Raw genomic sequence first — 23,572 nt, 5'->3', positions numbered from 1 at the left:
CTTTTTTGTAAAATCTATGACCATATATCTCAACAACTCTTTATTTATGTGGCATGTATTTACTTTGTAAAATATTTTATCAATGTTTCCATAAATGTAATTGAAATTATCATGACAATTCGATGTCGCAGGCACTTTAAAGTTAATTCATATAATAAAATTAAATGGAAAAAAGCATTCTCATATATTTAGAAAATTGAGTTGTTTACTTTACACATCCAATTCCTTAACACTTCAGCACAGCCTTAGGCTGATCACATCCATGCCACACTGCATTAATATAGTAATTCATGTAATAGGAGCCCCGACCAAGTATGTTGTGCTATAGTGTACATTGTATAAACATACTTTTTAATAGGCTCACATTTTTGCATTACAAAAATTATCTGACGTAATGTTCAAATTTTCTAAGAAACTGAAACCTGAGTTAACATTAGCTGTAGCTTAAATGAATGCTTAAAATATAATGTATACAATACAAGTGTGAAATTTGAATTGAATTACTGAAACAGATTAACTTCAATGATAGCGTAATTTCTTGAGATGCAACTGTAGAACAAATACTGAAAAGGAACATAATATGGCTTAAAAAAACTATTTACTGCAACTTGATATGAAAATATTTTCTGACTCAGTTAAAAGAAAGCAACTGCACTTCCTTTCTTGGTCCTTCAGAGATATGTTTTCTTAGGGATTTTATTGAAGCTATTGAATCATTTCTTACGAATAAAGATCAGAGATACACCCTGGTGGTGTGATTATTGGGCTCACAGCACTTATTAATTACAATGAGGTAAATATTAATAATTGATCATTATTAACCAAAACCACACCAGATGTCACTGTGTTATCAACCGTTTTACTGAATGGTGGAACACTAATCTTATCTTGACAAATAATCGGTAGGGCCACGCCCCAGACGCAGACCACCTGGCAGCCTTCCCTTAGCCTCTAAAAGCTGACAGTCCCAAATCTTGAACAAAGGGTTGTAAACACTGAGGCGGGAACTCGGTGGAAAAACCTTAAGGGTAATAAAATGATGGAATGAACAATTGAGTGGCCAGGCCACGAGGTCCAGACTGTAGTCTGGCCCGGTATGTGGACAAGCTCTGTTCTTGGGAAGGAGAGTTTGATGTAGAACTTCATCTGGTTTAGCAAAAGAGCAGCAGCTGGGATGGCGGTTTCTTTTGGTGCTGACATGCATCCAACCCACTTAATGAAGCAGCATGTCACAGTTGGGAGGAATTTGTTACCTCCTGACGATTTTGGGACTGGTCCGACCCAGTTGGTCTGTAAATGGGACCAAATGAATGCAACCCCCCTGCTGAAGCGGAGGGTGACTGAGTGGCTGGGATGGCTGGAACTGGCAGCAGGTTAAGCATCTTTGGATTTAGACCTAGGTGACGTGAGACGTTGGAGGGCAGTACGCCATCTGTTGGAGACTGATGAAGAAAGCTAATGTGAACTTCCTCTGGTCTGTTAACTGTTCCTCCCCCCCTAGTGGCCGCCTGGAGATCTGTCTTGAGTCCAACCAATCTCCTCTCTCATTTTCTTAAAAGAACAGAAAATAAATCTTATAAACCTTCCTTGTTTTGTCGTGATTGTGACCAGTTCAGAGTCTTTAAGATTATGACAAGTGTAGTAAAGATTTTGTTGATTGAAATTTTTGACTTTGAGTTGAAATGTTTTTGTTAAAGAATTCTTGTATTTTATGAAATTGTGTGAATTTATTCTGTGTGCAGATTTTTGCTGTTCAGTAATGGCAGAGCTCGTTTCACCCTTTTCTCTATTGTCCTAATACCAGTGCCTTATCAGGCTGGTATTCACAGGACAACACTTAACAGACCGAATTATTATTTAATTAAATATTAAATAATGTAATAATAATCACAACATATGATGTGTATTTATGGTAGAGGTGTGCAAAGATGAAAAAAAAACTGACTAATAGCTGGTGTACAATTTATTAGTTACCCTAATTGTAAGGTAACCGTTACTTCTGCTGTTCCTGTGATTCAAGGAATGCAAACATTTGTCAATCCGTTGTCTAAACCTGCTTGTGCTTGCAGGGTTACGGGAATGCCTTTCTCTATCGGTCATTGGCTGAGAAGCAGGGTACACTTATCAAAGTTTATTACTCCAAACTGAGTGGTATAATGACCACCAGTGTCTCCGGAGCCTTAGGTTCACTAACCTTATTTATTAGAAACCAATAGTTTGGATACCAAACTAATATCTACACTCAGATTGAGTATAGATGTTGGAGAGTGGTGGCCTAGGGGTTAGAGAGGGCATTTGTGTACTGGAGAGGCCACAAGTACCCTGGTTCAAATCCCAGAGCCTGGGTCCCTGAGCAAGACTCTTAGCCCCTGAATACTCCCCAGTCAATGCAGAATGGCAGCCCACTGCTCCCTAAGGGATGGGTTATGTGGAAATATAAATGCCTTATCATTAGTAGCTAAAGCTAAGATATATTTGGGATTTGCTGCTTATAGATTGATTATTATTAGGAGTTTTTAGTTATGCTTTTGAGAGTTAGAAAAATCCTTAAACAGTAGCTTCTAATGTGGTCACACAATGAGTGTTTATTATTCAAGGTTAAAGCTTGCAGGTGTTTTCTGTCTGTATCGTGAGAAGCTGGCAGTATATTAGGGAGGCATGGTACTCCTCTCCCTGAAGATTCCTGAAGACGTGTGGGAAACAATTCTTTAATTAAATGATTAAATGTATCTCTGTTTCTTTGATACTGTTGCTGGGGAGACATCCACAGACAGAATGATTGTGTATGTGTACTGCATAGCAGCGTGGGGTATAAAATGTAATGTGGCGCACCCCCAGTGAGACAACACACAGACGTTTCCAGGTACCAGTGTAAGTGTGATGTCTCCCTCTCTAAATTCAGATTGGTTTTAATAAACTTGTGGAAACGTACAACTGATCTCTGACTGAGGATTGTCCTTTTTGGTGTCAAATTAAAAGAGTCGGGGAGAGGTGAGGAGTAATGTACGGCCAGTAAAGTTTTCCTACCTCAACAGTTAATTCCAGGGGATAATTTCTTCATTGTGAGATCAATAAAGTCTTTATTATTATATTGGTTGGTTCAACTGAATCTAATACAAAATCATCTTGTTCTTGTATGCCCATTTCAAGGGCTGTGTCCACATTGACGGTACAAAGTGGAACTTCTTCCTGGGATGGGTTGGACTCCGCCTATTGACACTGATCGGGTTTGTGTTGTTCACCGACAGGATCTCAAGGCCTTTTAATGGAGAAGGATGATGTAAGGTTTGGGTATCATAAGATCCAAGATTTGCTTTTGGCAAATGATATGGCTTTATTGGGGCTTCAAGGTGTGCCTCATTGTATTCCATGCTGTTTATATTTATGATGCAAAGGGGGCTGTAGATCAACCTGTTGCTATTATGTCCCTGACTCACCAAGAGAGGATGTCACAGCCCTCTATGGGCTAACAAGTTGGTATTCCAGCTTGAGAGTGTGATGTAGAAATTACAGATGGTCTTTGATCCCAGCTGGCCAATTATAAGGTGAAAGCAGAAAATGACCACCTCTCTGTGTCATGTGTCATTTTGCAGCATTAAACAACATACAAAATCTGATCTTGAAGATACTTATTGATACACAAATTTAAACACTTCACTATTTTGGCCAATACTGTTGAAAATACCTTCACGTGAAATAGCAATAAACTAAAGAACTTTATTCACAACTAGAGATTATCCAAATTCCATGTCTGTGAATATAAAGCTGTTTTGTTAAATTTCAAAAGCATGTTAAAACATGTTTATTATCTTTTTCTGCTATAATTAAAACTCAGTCAGCATAATGCAACATAGTCTTTTCCCCCTGCTAAGAATATTTCCCTGCCTTTTGAGTCCTTGACATCTGCTTCCAGCTGGTTCATATTTATTTTGAAAGCTGTCTCTCTCTAAAAAGTAAATAACAATGGTAGAAGCTTTTATCCACAGTGACATACTAATGAAGATATAACAATGCAGTTAGTATCAAAGCTACCTGGATAAATCCACCTGGAGATGCTCATTCATGACCTGTGATAAGGCTCTTTTCTGGTAGCCGACCTCCAGGCCTTCCTCAGTTTAAAAACTTAATCTATTTTTTTTTTTTTTAACTATGCTAAAAGTTAAGACAGATAATTTAGAAAATCCAAATTATACATTGCACTCTCTGGTAGTTTTTCCTTCCAGAGGGACTATGTGATCAAGTTAAATCTTTTATCAGCCAACCAAAATCTCAATGTTCATTCTCCAACACTTTAAGAATTCCTCTTAAGTAGTTAGATTTCATTTTGACTGTTTCTATATATTGTGAGAGCTAATAGTTTAATTACTGATTCCTTTATGGCTAAATGCAATTTAATCATGGAATTTCAAATTGAAGTATTGATATTGTGATTTTGAGAATGACTATATAATATATACAGCATTATATATTTGGGGCCTGCCATACCAATGCCCCATGCATTGCATGGAGGCACCTATTATTATTCACCTCTAAACTGGACTGTTTATTTATTATTATTCCGTCCACTTTAATGCGGCCCGAACCGTAGCGTGCACCCCCACAATATATATCTCAAAACGTCCGACTCGGTCTTGGGAGGTGTGCTATTACTTTTATTGGCGTTTCGAGTTACCATGGCGACGTAATTAACGAAAACTTTTTTCAAATACCACATACGTTTTCCGAGATATTAGACTTTGTTCGGGAGCATGTTCAGGCATTTTGTCTTTTTCTCCATTTTCCCTCTCTTTTCACCTAGTGTTGTGTCTTTATTATTATATTTTCAACAAAAAAGGGTGAATATTAATGTTCCCCTGTCCATTCTGATAAAACCGGTGCAAGAATGACTTCAATAGTCCCTATGGTTTCCCAGTTATGGCCAGTCGTTCGGGAGCATGCGCCTCCATGTTATAAAGCCAGGCCAGGGGTGAGTGAGAAACAGCAGGTGTCAAGTTACACCGATGCTCTTTGCTGATTGGCTGATTCATTCCTCACTGTTCTATTTATAGCTCTGTGTATCTCCTACTGTATATGTCTGTATGTGATTCTGTGTTTCTTTCTGCATCTCTGTGTCTCACACTCAGACACACACATCCATGGATTACTATCTTTCTGAGGACTTTGCATTGACTTCCATTGATTTTCATTCATTTCTATGGCTTAAACCTGACCTGACCCCTAACCCTTTGACCATGTTCATAGGAGGCAACTACATGGCGGCCATTTTGTGTGGGGAACTTAAACAGCATGTACTGCTGTTCCAACACCCAGACAACAGTGATTAACCCTAAAGGTCAATTTCTTTCATCAACCTTCCATGGTTACTAATGATTTTTGAAAGCTGATACACAATGGTTTCAGAAGTAAACCAGACCTGAAAGGACAACCATAATACAATTTCAAAATAAGACCTACACATACTCTACAAGCTAAAAGCATTTTTTCACACTAAACATCAACCTTCCATATGTACTGATTTTTTTTAAAGCTGATAATAGCATAAACAATGATTTTAAAGTATGTATTTTTTCATCCACAGTGGTCGGATGAAATATGCTAATTTTGTGAGATAGGAATTTTGGGTTTTCATGAGCTTTATGCCAAAATCATCCGTATTAAGACAATAAAAGACCTGAAATATTTCAGTTAGTGTGCAATGAATCTAAAATATATGAATGTTAAATTTTCATCATGACATTATGGAAAATAATGAACTTTATCACAATATGCTAATATTTTGAGAAGGACCTGTATATTCTAGGATGTGTCAACAGGAAAACACATAGACAAAAAAGAAGAGAAAGAAGAATAAATACTTTAATAAAAATACAGTAAATACAATTATAAATAAATGTGTTTATCTGTAGTGAAACAATATGTTAGCAGCAAAAACAGGACATTCACCTAAATGAGTGATACAAAAGGGACATTGGACCATAATAAATTGTTCTATAGCCGGGATTATAGACCAGGTGACATATATTAGACATTACTTAACAGACTTAACAACATTTTCATTATCTCTGACTGTTGTCTGTAAATGTTCTGTAACCCTTCTTCACAAAGCAAACACACCAAAAAAAGTCTTCCCTGACTCGTCCTCCAGATTCTCCAGCATTTTCTCTTCCATAACGGTCTTCAGTCTGTCCCCCCTCCTTAAATTAAATACTGCTCCCATATACACTGCAGAGAACCAGCTTCCAACCGAATCTGGATCCGCACTGGCTGTAATCTGACAGGCAGTACGAACAGAGTGCAGAATGGTCTGATAGGATTGCTCTCCCTTACTCCCAAATGAGCTGGACCAGCGCTTCACTGTGTGACTCAGGTGGACCATGGAGGTAATGTCATCAGCATCCCTGCTGCTGCAGCTAACTCGGAAAGACACTTGGCTGTAAACAAAATAGAGGCCATTCTGAGGAATCAAAATCTCATTGTCTTTGAGTTCTAGACCTCCTTGAGAGTGTGACTGGTCCACTTGACTCATCCACTTCACTGATGTCCTTATGGTGGGGTCGTATTCTCCTGTTTAAAAGACAGTGATAAGGCTTAACATTAATGTCTGATAATTGGGGCCTGCCATAGCAGTGCCTCCCATGCAATGCATGGCAGGCACCTATTATTATTCACCTCTAAACTGGACTCTTTATTGGGGCCTGCCATAGCAATGCATAGGAGAGCAGTGCGTGGCTTTGCAATGCACTGCCTCCCATGCATTGCATGGCAGGCACCTATTATTATTCACCTCTAAACTGGACTCTTTATTCTTCTTTATTTATTATTATTCCGTCCAATTTAATGCGGCCCGAACCGTAGCGTGCACCCCCACAACATATATATTAAAACGTCCGGCTCGGTCTCGGGAGGTGTGCTAATACTTTTATTGGCGTTTCGAGTTACCATGGCGACATAATTTACAAAAAATCACCTCCCCAAAATCCCATAGGAATGAATGTAGTCAGGGGAGGAACTCGGACACACACATCCATGGATTACGGTACTATCTTTTTGAGGACTTTGCATTGACTTCCATTGATTTTCATTCATTTCTATGGCTTAAACCTGACCTGACCCCTAACCCTTTGACCATCTTCATAGGAGGCAACTACATGGCGGCCATTTTGTGTGGGGTACTTAAACAGCATGTACTGCTGTTCCAACACCCAGACAACAGTGATTATCCCTAAAGGGCAATTTCTTTCAACAACCTTCCATGTTTACTAATGATTTTTGAAAGCTGATAATAGCATACACAACTAGAAAATTTTGAAAGAAATTTAGACAGGGCCTGCCTCTTGGTGCGTGCTTCTCAGACCACAAAGGTTCTCTGGCCGTTAGGTTTAGCTATTTAAAAATCATTATGTATGCAATTATCAACTTAAAAAATTACTAGTAACTCTGGAAGACTGAGGCTTTTATTTTGAAAGTTTCAGTAAGCTTTATTTTAAAAGGGCCAACATAGTCCCATTTCCAACACTTGATGAGCTTCAAAAATAGTGTAAAGGCCAGTCCTTCAATGAATCTATAGTTTAAAATGTAAGGGCTTTTATTTTGTAGAGCATGTTTTCTCTTATTCTGAAAACCTAGTATGGGTCCTTTCAGGTCTGGGTTACTTCCATTAGTTATATAGAACCTGCTTGCACTTCTGAAATCATTGTGTATGCTATTATCAGCTTTAAAAAATTGAAGTTTTAGACTTTTAATTTGAAAATTTCAGTAAGCCTTATTTTAAAGGGCTGACATGGTCCTATTTCCTACACTTGATGAGCTCCAAAAATAGTGTGAAGTCCAGTCTTGCAATGATCTATACTTTAAATTGTATAGGCTTTATTTTGTAGAGCATATTTTGTCTTATTTTTAAAGTCCAGCATGGTTGTCCTTTCAGGTCTGGGTTAGTTCCATTAGTTATATAGAACCTGTTTGCTATATAAAAATCATTATGAATGCTATTATAAGCTTAAAAAATCATTAGTAAGTTTGGAACAAGATGGCGCCGCAGATGGTCGCCTCGGCGTGTTGGTGCGCATTGTTTTGTTTTGTTTTTTGCTTTAAAACGGTCTTCTGTGATGGTACCCGGAGCTCTCTCACCAGAGAAGAACTCATGAACATCAGGGCTACTACACCAACTTTTCTGCCTACTGCTCTGGAATTTTTGGACATTCTGGTCAAAGGTGCGCTCACCTTTGTTCACGCGGTGAAACGCCGGAAGAGAGGGAAACGGGCTGGGGTGCTGGTACGACTTCGCCAGCGTGGACTACAAACACCGTTACCTGGAATATTTCTCTCTAACGTGCGCTCACTTCCCAACAAAATTGACGAACTACAACTGCTGTTGGGGAAAAACAGGGACTTTTATTCATCAGCAGTTTTGTGCTTCACGGAGACGTGGCTGTGTGGATTAATACCGGACTCTGCGCTGCAGCTGGCAGGATTCCAGCTCTACAGAGCAGACAGAGACACGGAACTCTCCGGCAAAGCAAAAGGTGGAGGAATCTGTTTTTACCTCAACAGTGGTTGGTGCAACGACGTGACAGTGATTTAGCAGCACTGTTCTCCAGACCTGGAATCCTTCATCATAAACTGTAAGCCTTTCTATTCCCCCCGTGAGTTCGCTTCGTTCATCCTGGTCGGTGTTTACATCCCGCCGCAAGCTAACGTGCAGGTCGCACAGCGCATGCTCGCCGACCAGATACTGAGTGTGGAGCGGACCAACCCGGACTCCTTAGTTATCGTCGTTGGCGACTTTAACAAAGGTAATCTCACCCACGAACTCCCCAAATATAGACAGTTTATAAAATGTCCGACCAGAGAGGACAACATTCTGGACCACCATCAGAGACGCTTATCACGCCGTCCCACGTGCTGCACTGGGCCAATCCGACCACATCATGGTCCACCTGATTCCTGCATACAGGCAGAAACTAAAGCTCTGCAAACCTGTGGTGAGGACGACAAGGAAGTGGAGCAGTGAAGCTGTGGAGAATCTCCAGGCGTGTTTAGGCTGTACAGACTGGGATGTGTTCAGGACTACTACCAACAGTCTGGACGAGTACACAGAGGCTGTGACTTCCTACATCAGCTTCTGTGAGGACAGCTGTGTACCATCATGCACCAGGGTGAGTTACAACAACGACAAACCCTGGTTCACAGCTAAACTCAGAAGGTTAAGACTGGATAAGGAAGAGGCCTTCAGGAGTGGGGACAAAGACATATACAGAGAGAGGCAAAGTACAAGTTTGGCAAGGCAGTGAAAGAGGCCAAACGACTGTACTCTGAGAAGCTCCAAAACCAGTTCTCAGCCAACGACTCTGCGTCTGTCTGGAAAGGGCTCAAGCAAATCACCAACTACAAGCCGAAAGCCCCCCACTCCATCAACGACCGACGCCTCGCCAACGACCTGAACGAGTTCTACTGCCGCTTTGAAAGACAAAGGGACAGTCTTGCAACCATCCCCCACGACGCCCCCCAACAGCTGCAGCCACAATCCACCACCCCCACCTCCCCAACCTCAAGAGGGGCCTTGGCACCTCCAACCCCCACCCTGAAGTTCCCCCCCACCAGCCACCCAACCCACGCCGAGGACGGCTCTTTCCATCCAGGAGACAAACTCTTCAGGAGACAGAACCCCCGGAAAGCTGCTGGTCCGGATTCTGTCTCACCAACCAGCCTGAAGCACTGCGCTGATCAGCTGTCTCCAGTCTTCACAGACATTTTTAACACCTCACTGGAGACATGTCATGTGCCAGCCTGCTTCAAGTCCTCCACCATCGTCCCTGTCCCCAAGAAGCCAAGGACCACAGGGCTTAATGACTTCAGACCCGTCGCCCTGACCTCTGTGGTGATGAAGTCCTTTGAGCGCCTTGTGCTCTCACACCTAAAAGACATCACCGACCCCCTCCTGGACCCCCTGCAGTTTGCCTACAGAGCCAACAGGTCTGTAGATGATGCAGTCAACCTAGCCCTTCACTTCATCCTCTGGCACCTGGACTCCACAGGAACCTATGCCAGGATCCTGTTTGTGGATTTCAGCTCTGCCTTCAACACCATCGTCCCAGTTCTGCTACAGGAGAAGCTCTCCCAGCTGAGTGTGCCCGACTCCACCTGCAGGTGGATCACTGACTTCATGTCTGACAGGAAGCAGCGCGTGAGGCTGGGGAAGCACGTCTCTGACTCCCTGACCATCAGCACCGGTTCCCCCCAAGGCTGTGTTCTCTCTCCTCTGCTCTTCTCCCTGTACACCAACAGCTGCACCTCCAGTCACCAGTCTGTCAAGCTTCTGAAGTTTGCGGACGACACCACCCTGATCGGACTCATCTCTGATGGTGACGAGTCCACGTACAGATGGGAGGTGGACCATCTGTTGGACTGGTGCAGCCAGAACAACCTTGAGCTCAACGCTCTAAAGACAGTGGAGATGGTTGTGGACTTCAGGCAGAACCCAGCCCCACCTGCCCCCATCACCCTCTGTGACTCCACAATTGACACTGCGGAATCTTTCCGCTTCCTGGGAACCATCATCTCCCAGGATCTCAAGTGGGAGCCAAACATCAGCTCCCTCATCAAGAAAGCCCAGCATAGGATGTTCTTCCTGCGGCAGCTGAAGAAATTCAACCTGCCAAAGACTATGATGGTGCACTTCTACACAGCCATCATTGAGTCCATCCTCACCTCCTCCATCACCATCTGGTACGCCGCTGCTACAGCCAAGGATAAGGGCAGGCTGCAGCGTGTCATTCGGTCTGCTGAGAAGGTCATTGGCTGCAGTCTACTGTCGCTCCAGGAACTGTACACCTCCAGGACCCTGAAGCGGGCAGGGAAGATTCTGGCTGATCCCTCCCACCCCGGTCACAGACTCTTTGAGACTCTCCCCTCTGGCAGGAGGCTGCGGTCCATCCGGACCAAAACCTCACGCCACAAGAACAGTTTTTTCCCATCTGCCACCAGCCTTGTTAACAAAGCCCGGAAACCACCCTGACATTGAACAAAGGGTTGTAAACACTGAGGCGGGAACTCGGTGGAAAAACCCTAAGGGTAATAAAATGATGGAATGAACAATTGAGTGGCCAGGCCACGAGGTCCAGACTGTAGTCTGGTCCGGTATGTGGACAAGCTCTGTTCTTGGGAAGGAGAGTTTGATGTAGAACTTCATCTGGTTTAGCAAAAGAGCAGCAGCTGGGATGGCGGTTTCTTTTGGTGCTGACATGCATCCAACCCACTTAATGAAGCAGCATGTCACAGTTGGGAGTAATTTGTTACCTCCTGACGATTTTGGGACTGGTCCGACCCAGTTGGTCTGTAAATGGGACCAAATGATTTCAGAAGAGCAAGCAGGTTCTATATAACTAATGGAAGTAACCTTGACCTGACAAGACAACCATACTGGATTTTCAAAATAAGAGAAAACATGCTCTACAAAATAAAAGCCTTTACATTTTTAATTATAAATAATTGCAGGACTGGGCATTACACTAATATTGGAGCTCACCCAGTGTTGGAAATTTCACTATGGTGGACATTTGAAATAAGGCCTTCTGAAACTTTCAAAATAAAAGCCTTAACCTTTCATAGTTAATATTGATTTTTATAAGATGTTAATAGCATAAACAATGATTTTTTAAATAGTAAGTAGGTTCTGTATAACTAATGGAACTAACCCAGACCTGAAAGTACAACCATGCTGGATTTTCAATATAAGACAAAACATGCTGTACAAAATAAAAGCCTTTACACTTTAAACAATAGATGATTGCAGGACTGGGCTTCACACTAATGTTGGAGCTCTCCCAGTGTTGGAAATAGGACCATGTTGGTCTTTTAAAATAAAGCTTAATGAAACTTTCAAAATAAAAGCCTGAATCTTTAATAATTACTAGTGATTTCTTTGAGCTGATAATGGCATACATAATGATTTTTAAATAGCAAGCAGGTTCTATATAACTAATGGAACTAACCCAGACCTGAAGGGACAACCATGCTGGACTTTCAAAATAAGATAGAAAATGCTCTACAAAATAAAAGCCTATACATTTTAAACTATAGATCTGGTCCGAGAAGCACGCACCAAGAGGCAGGCCCCGTCGAAATTTCTTCCGAAATGTTCTAGTTGCAATTGTAATACATTTGTTTGTTGCACATGTGCCTCTGCTATAGATAGTGAAAAGATACCAAAGGTAAACATATTTATTGTGAAACAAACTCAATTTGCTAAGTCCTGTAACTTTTATCTAAATAAACACAATTACAATGTTAAAGTAGTCAACTACGGGCTTTAATAAAACCAATATAAATATTTCAGATTCATATTTAAATATTTCATGCTCCCTATGAATCCATATAGCCCAGCAAACACCCACCCTTTGACATACTAAATATCCTGTGAAAACAAAAAAATTTAATTTGAGGATTGTCAGAGCAGGACACTACATTGCACTGTGGTTGGTCCCTAATCATCAGTCTTACACTACACATTTAAACATTGTGTGTTCTTACCTTCTAAATGAATTGCTGCCCTTCGGTTTGTAATTTGCCTCAATGCATGATGAAGATCTGTAAAATCAGAGGGAAAAATGTTAGCTCTCCCCTCAATACAATATAAGATTTTGTTGTGACATTGTCCTATTTTGGAACAGATCCCTAAATTACAGACAATAAAATGATATATGGAAGCTAAGGTAGATAATATCTACAAAAAGAAAATATACTCATACTTGTACTCGTATAGTAAAATTATAGTTAACTTTAAAAAATAAGTGTTGTTAACTACAACTTGGAAAGAGTTTCAAGGGATTAAAGACAACTACCCACCAAAGCTGTCCTCATCCAGTCCTTCGCTCTATGTCAGAAGACAGATAAAGAGATGGTGTTAGTATTGGTGGATTCCAGTGATGTAGCCATTTGAAGCAGGTCCCTGACCCTATTTTGAAGACATGTGGGCTCACCTTGACACGAGCATTGGAGAAGAGAAAAAGAGCAGCAACAGTAGCGAGGCAGAGAGTGAAAGTTGTCAAGGCCATGGTGAGTCTTGACATCTGAAATTTTTTGACATCTGAGGATGACTGATCACCTGCTTCTATGCTCGCATTGACATCCAGCATTACCTTGTATTCGCTTTCCATTGTCTTAAGTAGGTTCTTGCTATCAAGTCAGGTCAAACCGTATAGTAAAGGGTCTCTCTTTACTCTATTCTTGTTCACTGACACTGCGAGTCACTCTTTTAAAAGAAGTTTCTCCTTTTTGTGGAAACTCCAGTGATGTCATTCATTGTGAATAAGTGGAGGTAATGAGGAAGAGCGACCCAAAAACCTGGGAGGATCATACACACCACACACTCCTACACAAAACCTCTATGACTGAGTTTACATTTAAAGCACATTCACACACACATACACACATGTTGAAAGCAATTTTTACCCTATGCAGCAGACAAAAAGTGCAAACTGACACTCAAAGAGACACACACATGCTGTGATCATCAGGTGTTTGAAAACATACAAATTTTGTGACTGCATGAACTTTGATGCAATAGTAAAAATGTATTGTTTCTATCACTTCCCCTAAGTTTAAAATATTCAGTTGGTAAAAGTCGCTATAGTGCTTTTTCATTCAGAAGGCTTGGGGTGCTGTTATTAGCTTCTCCAGATAATGCAGCAATAACATATTAATTATCATTTATCATCATAGGAATATTTTGAAAAAGGATTGCAGCATTACAATATTTATACTATTTATAAATAATAGGAAGTACTATTTGACTGTGTGTGAGAATGGGCAAACACACTGTGAAGTGCTGTGTAGAACCTGAATATAGTCAGTGTGACATGGGAAGAACTGCAGTGAATCACGGTATCACAAAAAACTCATAAAAATAATAATAATATAAAATAGACTTTATTGATCACACAATGGAGAAATTATCCTCTGCACTTAACCCATCCTTTAGGGAGCAGTGGGCTGCCATTGTGCAGTGTCAGGGGAGCATTTAGGGGCTAAGGGTCTTGCTCAGGGACCCAGAGTTGCAGGCAGTATGAATCGAACCAGGGTACTTGTAGCCTCTCCGGGACTGCTAGGCCGCCTCTCCCCCCAATCAGATTAAAGTTCAATTCAAACATAATGTTTGTGGTGTTTTAAATTTCATCTACATTAAATTGAAATGGCATGAAATAACTATATTATTGATGCAAAATCGTTTTGATAAATAACCAAACAAGCTCAAGTGGTATCGTAATTCATGAAGGGTGTGGAGCTGCTTTAGGAAAAGTGATATAAAAATTTCTTTTTCACAGGATGATGCATCTGGAAATAACAACTCATGACACATGTGACTTTAATCAAAAATCCCTAGCTGCACTTAATTTTATGATTTATTTTTTTCATTTATAATAAAGTGCAGATATTTTCTCATGTGGGATACTTGAATATGGTGTGAAACTGATAAACATAAAGATAAGAAACAATGTAGTAATAAAATAATAAAAAGTTAACTTATGTGTACAAGCTGAAGCACTTTAGCTATGAGCAAAACTGAGTGTTTATCATTTGCCTGGTCAGCTGTTCAGTTGAAATATTTCCAAGAAAACATCATCATTCTATAGTAACGTGACGAGCATGAATTTTTCATTTGTATTTGCAGGAATGAGTTTTGGAAGGTAACTCAATTATTATCTAAATGTGTTATCAAACATCAGCTTTTTCAAAAAGTAAAAGACATTTGAAACCGGATTTTAGTAATGATTGCAAAACCTACTGCCCAAAGAGTTAATTGTTTTCATCGTGCATCGTACCTCAGTCCCTATTTTAATTATTTACCATTAGTGGGTATGGCAACAAAATACTGATTCTGATATGAAAAGTTACTAAAGCTTTACTGTTATTGGAAGGTCATGGGGCATTTTATTTAACTTTTAATAAGCTTACCTGTTTGGCTTAACACAATATGTGAGAAAAAAAAAACAAGAATAAAATGATGGACTTTACAAAGCTCACCAGCAGCAGACAGTAACTTTAATCAATAAATCAGCACAGTAATACAACAGCTAATTACTGCTAGCAGAACTTATATAGTTTACAAACACTGGGCCTTTTGCCAAAGGGGCAAAAGACGGTCTAACCAAATATTAGTAAGACAAAAAAAACATTTACATAATGTGACCAGGGAGTGTTTCCTGTTCTGTCAAAGTTTATATGAAAAGTCTGAGATAAACATAAGTTATATAGTTGGCTGCTGTCAGTTGATATTTAACACACACAATATATTCTTGCTGTAACATGCTTCACTATCTTAACTACTAAAGTAAATGGACTGAACTTATATAGCGCTTTTCCAGTCATACAGACTACTCAAAGCGCTTTACACTAGAGCCACATTCACCCAATCACACTCACTAACGTTCACACATTCATACACCAATACGCAGATCGGTAGGCAACTTGAGGTTAAGTGTCTTGCCCAGGGGCACATTGACATATGGCAGGAGGGAGCTGGAATCGAACCCACATTTTGACTTCAATAAAGTGAAGTCAAAATGATTCAGTAATTTTTTCCTTGTGCTAAAAAAACAGATTGCCTTTAGCATATTAGTGACTCTAAAATGGTGTCCATTGACAGGAAAACTTGCTTACAATAAAGTACAAGCTTTTAAAAATGAATATGTTTCTGATTTCAAAATCTTAAATCTCACATGCTCTGGCCACAACATCATAATTGGCTTTAATCTTTATTAGCAAAAAAATATATTTTCCAGCTGGAGATAGGCACCAGCTTCACCATGACCCACTATGGAAGAAGCGGTATAGAAAATGACTGACTGACTGACTGACACGCTATATTTTCCAGTGATAGACAAATACATTAAAGTTGCACTTCTATTAAGATAGAACATGTTGAGAAGATATGTAGGATATCAATGAAAATGAAACAAAATATAGGTATTGTATTTTATGAATTCAAATGTCACCGTAAGGATGAGTAAACTTACTTTTCCAGTGATCTATCCACCCTCCGACTTACCTCAGTAGGAGGGGGGAGACCTGACGGCAACACTGGAAGCATATGAAAGGTGTGTTTTTTTCAAGAATCTGCCCAACTTGTGGTCTCAGATCACTTTCAAACACAACTTCTTGTTTCTCATTTTACATTAGGATTTAAGTTGGTTTGATAAAAACTCCCTCTTTGTTGTGCTCCATCACATAGTTTTCCTGTTTCTAAAAATGGCACAAGAAGTAAAGTCCCGCCATCTTAAAAAAAGACCTGATACTCTCACCAGAGTCACACAGGAAATTACAGCCCAGTTTCCCCTCTTCTCATCTTCCTCTTCACGAAACGATGCCTTTTTTCTGCTATGTAAGATGTCCTGAGATGACATTCAAATAAGCTGTAAAATGTAGCCAAATAAATCTTGACAGAATTAGGCATTTGCTGGTTACTTATAGGAGCTGAATATGAAATAGGAGCCCACCATCTTTTACTAGTAACATGTAATAAGCTCTTAAATTATTGCCCAGAACAAATGAACTTTTTGGGTTTTTTTCAGTTTCTCTAAATAAGCAATGTTGGGTTTGTTGGTAATGACTGATATTATTTTGTGTGTTAAATATTATCACTGACTTATTATTTCATGTACAGTGAATTGGTTGCCTTGAAATGAAACCACTAAAACCAGGTCAGGACTACATGTCCTTATACTTGCCTAACCACCCTAGGGAAAAATACTTTGTCTTTAAATTGTATTTAGATTGTTGATTCGATTTTGACAATATAAAATGTGTGTATGGTAATGTGTAAAGATAATAAACTAATGTTTTCCTTGTGTAAAACATATTTTAATACACTGAAATAATTGCACTCTGGTACATTTTTTCAGAATATTACAAAAGAAAACTTAACATTTTTTTTTCGGTTAAATTTCTTTTTTACTGTGATTTTGTTCAGAACATATATGCCTTAAAATTTTGGGGAAGTATGCTTTATTGTAGAGCGTCTTTTAAATTAGTAAACTAGTGGTAGAATAACATATCTGTGTACTGATACTGATAATGGATGAAAGAGTGATTCGAGCACTGGCCTTCTTAACCCGTTAAGCCCTAAGGGATTTTAGAACATTGTCCGTCTGAAATTACATAACTTAAATAAATCAAGTATAGCTCCACAGTTATAAGGTTTACATGCAAACTTTTAGTACCTGTGTAAAGGTAAGAAATAAAAGAATATTTTTCAAGTGGAACTACTATTATAACTGTTACTATGTTTGATTTATTTGTGATTAAAGAAAGAAAAAACGTTTTTTTGAGCCTCGCCAAATGTTTTTTCTAAATGAACATTGCAAAGCACAATGGAAATCCTTCAGAATTCCAAGGAGAACCCCTAGGTTGTATACATCAACATTTTGACTATAACTGCAGCAAATTTGGGGTGAATCAGTTGAAACATATTTGTTCCACAAATGTTTTAGTGGGCAATATGCCAGGTGGAGCTGGAATTTCAGCACAATTTAGCCAAATGTGCCAAAACTGTGCCGAATGTGTTTTTCCATCTCATAAAAGGGAATCTGGTCAAATAAAATTGCTGATTTCCACTGTAGGACTCCTTCTGCATATAACATAGCCTTTGGTCATAACATTTACCCTGACATTCGCCTGCCTCTAAGTCTAAGTCTTATCTGTCTGTCTTGTCTGTTCAAGCCCTCAAGCTTCACCACTCTTAATGATCCAAGATTCCAAGTCTCCAAGTTATCCTCGTCAATAATGACAATGACAGCCTCAAGCCTCCTTGGACTCACTGGCCTCCGGAACCGAACCTTGCTCACCCTTCGCCGTGCACACCTCCCACCAAGTTCCTCCACCGGCAAACCACCACCAAGGATCAATACTGTACAAGTAACGTCACTAACTGGCGATCCCTCAACCTCAGTGGAACAAACTCCCACAGGTGACCACACTGCAATTGGTGAGTTTACAGTCCCGGCCCACTTCACCCATTTCAATAAACTCAATTAACTTTTCTCCAGTCTCTTGAGTGTTTCTGCATGTGGGTCAGATCCATTAAAAAAACCATTACAGATGCACTATGTAGCTGATGGACAGGTGGCCCAGGCTCTTAATCTTCTTCATTTTCTACACAATCGTCACTGCAGAAACATAAAGGTATATGCTGAAGACTAAATTGATCTAAATGACATGTTAAGAATTAAGTTGCATTTGACACTGACCTTTGATAAACTTAGGAAAACAATGGTAAAACTGTAATGACACATCATGTTTATTTTGGGTATTGGTAAAGTGTCAATGGTATAGCAGCTATATAACAGGCCTTCAACTACTTTCACAAACAGGTTTTGCAGTCATTTTGTTCTAAAGGGTGATTGGGGTGGTTGTTTCATTTCTAGGTTTTCTGATTACAAGATAATTTATTTCCTACTGAACACAAAAAACAATAAAATAACACATAAAAGCAATAATGTCATGCTGTAACAGTAAAGTGGTTTTGGTAAAGTGTCAGTGATATGATAACTATATAAAAGGCCTTGAACCAGTTCCACAAACAAGCCTTGTAGTCAGGGGCAGGCCGGGGGGGGCTAATATAACCGGTTGAATAAATCACAAATAAAAATACTGATGCTTCACACCAGTAATTACAGAGGTAAAAACATTGTTGATGATTCATGCACTGGTTGTCTGCATCACCTCTGTCTGCCTTCTCTGTGCTACAGTTTTTAGGAGGATTGGTTTCACCTGCTCCTTCCCAGGCAGCTCCCTAATTACTCCTCATCTGATCCACCAGTGCTCTTGCCTTTATACACAGCTCTCTGACAGACAACCAGCGCCAGATTATCAAAAGCCTTGTGTGAGTAAATGTCCAGTGTTCCTTCCTTCCTTCCTTGCCTGCCTGATTCTGATCTTGTTTTTGCCCCCTGGATTTCTCTGCTCTGCTCGGCCCATGTCGGATCGTCTTTTGGCTTCTGATTTCTGGACATCGACCTTGCTTCTGCCTCCTGACTACCACCCTCTGCCTAACCCAGTAACGGGTTGTTCAGAAGACTCGAAATTTCCTGACACAACTGATAAGATTCAAAAGATTTATTGATATCTCTGAGAAGGCGTTCGACAGGAAACCACCAGCAGTAGGCACAGGAACCTTTGGAGACAGACTGCTTAGTGGCTGAGCGAAGAACTGAGAATATTGCAAAACTCAGAAATGAAGCCACTAACCTTTTCAGAATCTGTGAGAGGATCAGGAAACTGAATTTTGGCTCCTCAGTGTGATCGTCGGGAGGCAGCAGGGCAACGTCATACTGGCTGTCAGGTTTGCAAACCCAGTGACTGATCAGAAGGCGGTGGTCAGGGGACAGAAACAGGGTCAGAGCCGGGAGAACAGAATCAGGTGACAGGATCCGAGGGAGAGGCTTTAAACGTGGGTCAGGGCACAGAAGTGAGGTCATGAATGGGGAGACAGATTCAGGCATACGGATCCAAGGGTTATGCAGCAACGGTTGGTCAGGAGGCAGAAGCAAGGTCAAATGTCCAGAAAGCAGAAGCCAATGAAGTATCTGACGTGGGCAAGGCAGAGCAGGGAAATTCGTGAATCAAAACATGATCAGATCAGGCAGACAGGCAAGGAAGGAACGCTGGATACTATTCACACAAAGACTTTTCAAAATCTGGCACTGGTTGTCTGAATGACAGTTGCTAATAAAGTAAGGAGCACAGGTGGAGCAGATGAGGTGTAATTAGGGAGCTGGCAGGGAAAGAGCAGGTTAAAACAATCCTCCTAAAAGCTGCAGCACAGAGCAGACAGACAGAGATGATGCAGACAAACAGTGCAGAATCATAACAAACCCTGCCTTCCCTTTCATGACCGTGCTTCTGTGCCCCGACCAACGATTCAAGCCTCTCCCTTGGATCGCCTGATTCTTTCCGCCTGGCTCTGACCCTGTTTCTGTCTCCTGAACACTGCACATTCACACAGGAGCCGAAATTCAGTTTCCCGAGTTTCCCACGGATTCTGAAAAGGTTTGTGGCTTTATCTCTGAGTTTGACATTATTTTTAGTTATCTGCTCATCCAATAACCAATCTGTCTGCCCTCAGAGGTTCCTGTGCCTATCACTGGTGGTTTCCGGCCGAACGCCTTCTCAGAGATATCAATAAATCTTTTGAATTTTATCAGTTGTGTCCGGCTGAAATTTTGGGTCCTGTTACACAGACAGAATAAACCAACAGAAGAGAAACATGACGATGGAGGAGAGTGTTGTAAATTCACGATTTCACGTTTGCTGATGTTGAAGGCAAAAATGTGCACGGGATTTGCAAGTTATGTCCTGGAACAAAGAAATTATCCACGTCCATGACTAGCTACTCCAACCTTATGAAGCACCTCGCATCGTCTCACCCTTCCACGACACTTGTGGCTAACAACTTGAGCCCTGCTGCGTCCTACACCATGCATACCCAAAAGGGTTGATTTTTCTGGTAAGCAACTTGTAACATTTTAGATTCTAAAAATAACTGAATAGTTACTTTGTCTAGAAACTACTTACTATGATAGTGCAGTAACTGAATTACAAACTTGGTTACTTTTTGCGAGAAGTATAATGTTGAGGTCCCCCTTTCCTCAAATAAACCTCGCCAAGTCCGTTGATTGGAGGGACAAAAGAATCAAACTGAATTTATTCTCAAACAACAAAGATATCTTTGGAGATGACACTCACAGCAAGCAATGACGCCTCTCAGACGCCCCAACATTCCTCTCTCTCTGTGTCAGTTACTGAACCAGCATCTCCCTGAAACCACTGTGTGATTTAGTGATCTACTCCCTTTCTGCAGAGTTCTACATTCTTGATAAGGACTTGTTTCTTCTGATACTATGCCTGAGAAACCATTTCTAACCTGTTCTCAGCAACTGAATCAGAGAGCACATAGTGTAATGGGTGCATACATTTCTGTTCTTCTTTTATGCAGCTTTTAAGCAATGATTGTGAATGCAGTCATAAGAGCAACACAGCATTAAAAACTACATAGTAAAACACTAACGAACTAAGTATTAAAAGGTATAACACTCCACAGTAACTATAGTGCCCCTTTCCCACTGGCTTGATTTAGCCAGCCCGGAACAGCTCCGCACAGCTCTGCACGTTGTGTGTTGCATTTACATAGACCCGCTTTCGCTCCGCTGAAGGGAACACCTCCTGGAGGCACTGCTTTAAAGCATCATGTGTCGTGCTGCATAACCGTGAATGAAGCACTGCCGCGATGTGGGGTAAAAAGCTTGGCTGGCCATTGATGGGCTACATCAGCAACACCTTTTCATTCCTTGTCGCCCCATCCAGCTGCCGCTGAATATTGCAGTCTCCTATGATCGCCAGAAAAGCTTGCACCTCGTCGTTGCTCCTAGGGGTGACTTTTCCGGATAACTGTCCGGACTCCATCATATGTTTCTCTCACTTGTTGAATGCACGTTTGAAAATTGCGGTTGTTTTTTTACGCTGGTCGACTCTTACGGCTGGCCGCGAACACGGCCAATAAAAAGTAGGTACAGGTGTTACGTCGATTCGTGTTTCCCCATCAGATACGGTTTCCACACCGTCTGCTCGCCGCTCACGCGGCAAAAAAAGGCGCATGCTTGTTCAGTGCTCGTAACCAGCGCGCCGTGCTTGCGCCGCAGGAGATCTACGGACACCGTGAAAGCTCAAACAACGTGTTTTGGCGAAGCTGTCCCACTTTTTTGATGATAGATAGATAGATAGATAGATAGATAGATAGATAGATAGATAGATAGATAGATAGATAGATAGATAGATAGATAGATAGATAGATAGATAGATAGATAGATAGATAGATAGCGAAACATTTATATATAAACACACACATATATACAGAAATTTATATATAGAAAAGAGAGAGAGAGAGAGAATAATACAGGTAATTTCCCTGGTTTTCATTCTGTAGTGGAGTAAATCTGTTTTAGAGGGGAATTCCATTATTTCCAGTTGGTTCATTCCAATCAGTTGTGACAACAGCTCGCTGTCGAAGTTTCTTTTTTCTAGGGGAAACGGGGTCATTTCTCTGTAATTCTGACCATTCTGATCTATTTAATTGCCAAGATCTTCCAGTGAGTAGTCCTCCTTGATTTTTTTGACATTGTGCCTAAAACATGCCAGGGGGTCCTACCGGTGGGTTTATTCTCAGCATTCTGTTTGCTGGCTGAGACGTTGAGCTGGTTGTCACTGTCTGGAATCACAGGCAGAGTTAAATTATCGCTGTACCCCATATTAACCTCAAAATTCACTTCTAGTCGATGGATTTTCATCTCCAAAACAACCAATTTCTGTAAAACCTTGTCGAAGTCCACTGTGGTGAAGGAAGGCATCTTGTACAGGTTAGCTGGCATCAAGTTGTCATTCTTTTGGGTGCAATTCGAAATCCTTTAGAAAAAACAATAATGAAAATAGTCCTTGGGAGTCACTGGTATGAAGTAGTTTTAGTCCAACTTTTCTGTAATTTTGGCTTAGAGATGAAAAGTTGAGAGTAAAAGAATGCAAGCAAGCAGGGAGAGGGGAAGAAAAGCATTGTTACCAAAAACTGCACGGTACTAATGAATGCAAGATGTATTTAGTGGTAATTGCGGCTCAATATAGAACAGTTGTGTATTTGTTAACACCTGAATCTAAACACCTGTGGGTTTGAGTGTGAGCGCACTTGTGTGTGCAAGGTTTCTCCATAAAAACATGCAAGTGAGAGGAGCCACAGACCTACCCTCCTGGACCTGAGAAAGAAACCCCAGGAGGACAACCAGCGCGCTGCAACGGCAAGGCAAGGGCCCCAAACAGCACCGCAGGCTCTGCCCACAGGCGCAACAGAGCAGACGCCATCGAGCACTGTGCTCACAACGGAACCCCCAACCCCACACCAAGATGGGACAAACTCATGCAACAAGAGGTCCCTGGCCAGTGGCAAGCACCGGGGCTGGCAGCCCCCAACACATCCCCCGCAACAACAAAAACAAACCACATCACTGCCACTGCAACGACAGCCCAGGGTGAAACATTAACCAGCTCAGCTCAACCATCACCGCTCAGCCAATTCAAATGCCAATGACCCCATATCCGAAAAGAGGACACAACCCCCCCACACCCCACGCTCCAACCCCTCCACTACACCCTCCAGCAATCCGCCCTGATCCCCCCCTCCGGATACAACAGCCAGCAGACAAGCACACTGTCAAGCCCGCCCAACCATCAGGCCAATGCCAGCAGCCCTAGCCCGCCACTCCATGAGTGAGAAACATGCGCCAGCCGGATATACTGGGCCAGACAGGCCAACCGCCCCAGGCCGAACACAACCCGCCAGCCACCCCAGGGCAGCCACAAGACATGCTCCACCACTTCACCCTTGTGGAGCTTGTTGAGCTTTTTTAAGTCCCTGCCTCTGATGCTGCTACCCCAGCAGATGATGGTAGAAGAGGCACACTCTCCACAACAGACTTATAGAAGATATGCAGCATCTTTCTGCAAACACCAAAGGACCTACGCTTCTTCAAGAATT

General features: G+C 41.2%; 1 protein-coding gene and 1 long non-coding RNA gene across 4 annotated transcripts; one reads left to right on the top strand and one right to left on the bottom strand.

Moving 5' to 3' along the window:
* Window positions 1-5,833: 5,833 nt before the first annotated feature.
* Window positions 5,834-21,647, bottom strand: tnfa (tumor necrosis factor a (TNF superfamily, member 2)). 3 transcript variants are annotated; one of them, XM_047384819.1, is made up of 6 exons: window positions 21,331-21,467; window positions 19,243-19,580; window positions 12,978-19,168; window positions 12,844-12,871; window positions 12,529-12,585; window positions 5,834-6,564 (listed from the first exon to the last, which is right to left on the bottom strand). In XM_047384819.1, the coding sequence occupies exons 3-6, from the start codon at window positions 13,152-13,154 to the stop codon at window positions 6,098-6,100; spliced, it is 729 nt and encodes a 242-aa protein (XP_047240775.1). In that variant the 5' UTR covers window positions 13,155-19,168; window positions 19,243-19,580; window positions 21,331-21,467; the 3' UTR covers window positions 5,834-6,097. The 3 variants fall into 3 exon arrangements, with proteins under 3 accessions (XP_047240775.1, XP_047240774.1, XP_047240776.1); XM_047384818.1 differs by lacking the exon at window positions 21,331-21,467 and having other exon boundaries at window positions 19,243-20,136; XM_047384820.1 differs by lacking the exons at window positions 12,978-19,168; window positions 19,243-19,580 and having other exon boundaries at window positions 21,331-21,647.
* Window positions 19,909-20,194, top strand: LOC124879958. The gene is made up of 2 exons (XR_007041182.1): window positions 19,909-20,043; window positions 20,120-20,194. It is a non-coding gene; the product is annotated as an uncharacterized LOC124879958 (long non-coding RNA).
* Window positions 21,648-23,572: the final 1,925 nt, after the last annotated feature.

The sequence above is a fragment of the Girardinichthys multiradiatus genome, chromosome 13 (assembly GCF_021462225.1).
Source record: "Girardinichthys multiradiatus isolate DD_20200921_A chromosome 13, DD_fGirMul_XY1, whole genome shotgun sequence".
Taxonomy (NCBI): domain Eukaryota; kingdom Metazoa; phylum Chordata; class Actinopteri; order Cyprinodontiformes; family Goodeidae; genus Girardinichthys; species Girardinichthys multiradiatus.
The sequence above is the reverse complement of the archived record's forward strand: the minus strand, read 5'-3'. Positions and strand labels throughout refer to the sequence as shown.